The 2,500-nt window shown below is 50.6% G+C and overlaps 1 protein-coding gene across 11 annotated transcripts in view; it reads right to left on the bottom strand.

Annotated features, from left to right (window-relative positions):
• Nucleotides 1-2,500, bottom strand: part of LOC125957810 (Down syndrome cell adhesion molecule-like protein Dscam2) — a 61,029-nt gene that overhangs the window by 19,421 nt on the left and 39,108 nt on the right. The window contains exon 11 of one of the 11 annotated variants that reach the window (XM_049690791.1): nucleotides 1,590-1,889. The exons of the other annotated variants lie outside the window; for them this stretch is intronic. Within the exon in view, the coding sequence (XP_049546748.1) occupies nucleotides 1,590-1,889 (300 nt within the window). The remainder of the gene's footprint in view (nucleotides 1-1,589; nucleotides 1,890-2,500) is intronic. 11 annotated transcript variants of the gene reach the window in all.

Raw genomic sequence — 2,500 nt, 5'->3', positions numbered from 1 at the left:
TGATCACCCCGTACCGCCTCGATGCTCAGCGTACTGCCGCGCTTGCGCGTTTCGATCCTGATGCCCGGTACGTGTTTCGACTGCAGGTTCACCTCCCCGTTGAACAACCACTCGAAGTCAACCGGCAGATCACCGTGCACGACCGTGCAGATGATCTGGAAGAACTCGTCGACAAACGTCGGATTATCGCCCGTGTTGATGAGGGATATTTTGGGAGGGACTTTGAATGGGAGAGAGCAAGAGAGAAAGAGAAAGAGAAGGGAGAGCAAAGGATCAGTTTTGGTTGGCAGTTTATCGATCGGTACTACCGTTCACGATCAGCTGCTCCGTGTGTTCCGTCACACCGGCAGCGTTCGAAGCGCGGCACGTATAGTTGCCCGCGTGGCTTCCAGTGATCCCCTCTATGCTGAGCGCTCGTGCCCGCTTGCCGAACGCCAGTGCCGTAATGCCGTGCAGGCTGTCGATCGTACTGATCGGCCGGCTCTCGTACAACCATTCGATCATGATCGGGAAATCGCCCGAAATTACGCTGCACTGGATCGATGCCGAATCGCCGTGGTTCATCGGATCGGCACCAAAGCTGAACGGCAGTATCTTGGGTGGAACTTGAATCGGACAGGAATCGAGGAGTTAGACGATGGTATCAACGAGAGGGCGGGAAGGGGACGGAAAGGGGGGACAAAGCGTATCAAAAACACATATGTGTGCGTGTGTGTGCAAACCATTCACTATCAGCTCGGCCGTGTGTGTGGTCGAGCTGGCACGATTGGTCGCCCGGCAGGTATAGTTGCCGGCGTACCGCTCATCGACACCGTCGATCGCGAGTGCCTTCGTACGGCGGCCAAAGTCGGCAATGCTCACACTGTCGCTGAACGGTGCGACCGAGATGGAGGCCCCATTAAAGTACCATTCGATCATGATCGGCATATCACCGGAGATGACGCTACACTGGACCGAGGCCGAATCGCCATAGTTGAGCGCATCCTCACCGAACACGAACGGCGCTATCTTGGGGGGTGCTGCACACGAGAGAAACGGAAGTTACAGGAAGACGAGGACTGTTAACGAGGGAGGCATGAGGAAGCAAAGGAAGAAAACTGCAAGCCGGTGGACTTCGCCCCGTCGATCGGTCGATCGGTCCCTAACCATTAACATTTAGTACGGCCGAGAAGGACGCCATTTCGGCGTGGTTCGTGGCACGGCAGGTATAGTTGCCGACGTGCCGCTCGTTGACACCGTCGATCGACAGGGCTTTCGCCCGTTTGCCAAAGTCCGCCTGGTTGATGTTATAGAACGGATCGAGCTGGTCCACCGGAAGCTCATTCAGGTACCACTGGATCCGGATCGGGAAATCGCCCGACGTAATGCTGCAGTAGATCAGCGCCGAGTCGCCATAGTTCAGTGGTTCATCGCCGAACGTGAACGGTGCTATCTTGGGCGGAACTGTAACACACAATGGAGTCGCATCACAAGATGAGGAATTCCGAAGTTATATCGACTTCTCACCGACAACTTGCTCTATCGTGGGGATGGGATATGGGATACGAAACGAAACGAAACAAGTGTGATCCCCGCCATTTGGTACGGACCGTTCACTATCAGCTCGTGGCTGTACTCGACCGAACTGGCCACGTTGGTTGCCTTGCAGCTGTACAGACCAGCGTACCGTGCATCGACCTCATCGATCGACAGCGCCTTGGTGCGCTTCCCGAAGTCGGCCACCTTTAGCTTGTCCAGCTCGTGGTGATACCGCGACAATGGTTTACCATTGAAGAACCACTCGATGTCGATCGGTAAATCGCCGGATATGATGTTACAGGTTACCGATGCCGACTCGCCATAGTTCATGGGTTCCTCGCCGAACGAAAAAGGAGCAATCTTGGGTGGTACTGGTAGGAGGGGAAGAATAAATGGATACGGTCCAATACACCATTTTCGAGCCGAAGTAAACAAGTAGGCTATACTTCTACGGTAAGTAAACAGTTTTGCTCCAACTAAACATTGGATCATCAAGTAACCAGTTGCATGTTGTATCTAGCCAGCTTCCAACAGGAACTAAACACTTGACATACCAAGGAAATTTCTGCTGCTCATCTAGCATGCCGCCAAATGAAAGTAAATAAATGCCATTTCCCAGTAAACCGTTTATGCACCGTAAATTTTTTTCTTCTTCAAATTTCAATTTAAAAATCGGTGCATTTTAGAGCGCAATTTTTATCATTTTTCTAGGAACGCAAGGCATTTCCCAAATGATGGATTACGATTTCTCTTGCAAGTTGCACTCTAACATAAAAATGAAACCATTAAGCGATGCAACGATCCAACCAAAATCTTTTTAAATACAATTAATATACAAATAAGATAGCTTTCTATGGAAAAAAAACTGTACTGTTAGTTATTATTATTTATTATTTTATTTACTGGCATTTTGCGGTGTGCTAGTTAAGCAGCAGAAATTTACTCGTTTACTTGGACCCGAAAACGGACTCAGACCAGAGGA

This window comes from Anopheles darlingi, chromosome 3 (assembly GCF_943734745.1).
Source record: "Anopheles darlingi chromosome 3, idAnoDarlMG_H_01, whole genome shotgun sequence".
NCBI lineage: Eukaryota > Metazoa > Arthropoda > Insecta > Diptera > Culicidae > Anopheles > Anopheles darlingi.
Note: the sequence above shows the minus strand (reverse complement) of the source record. Positions and strands in the feature narration are given on the sequence as shown.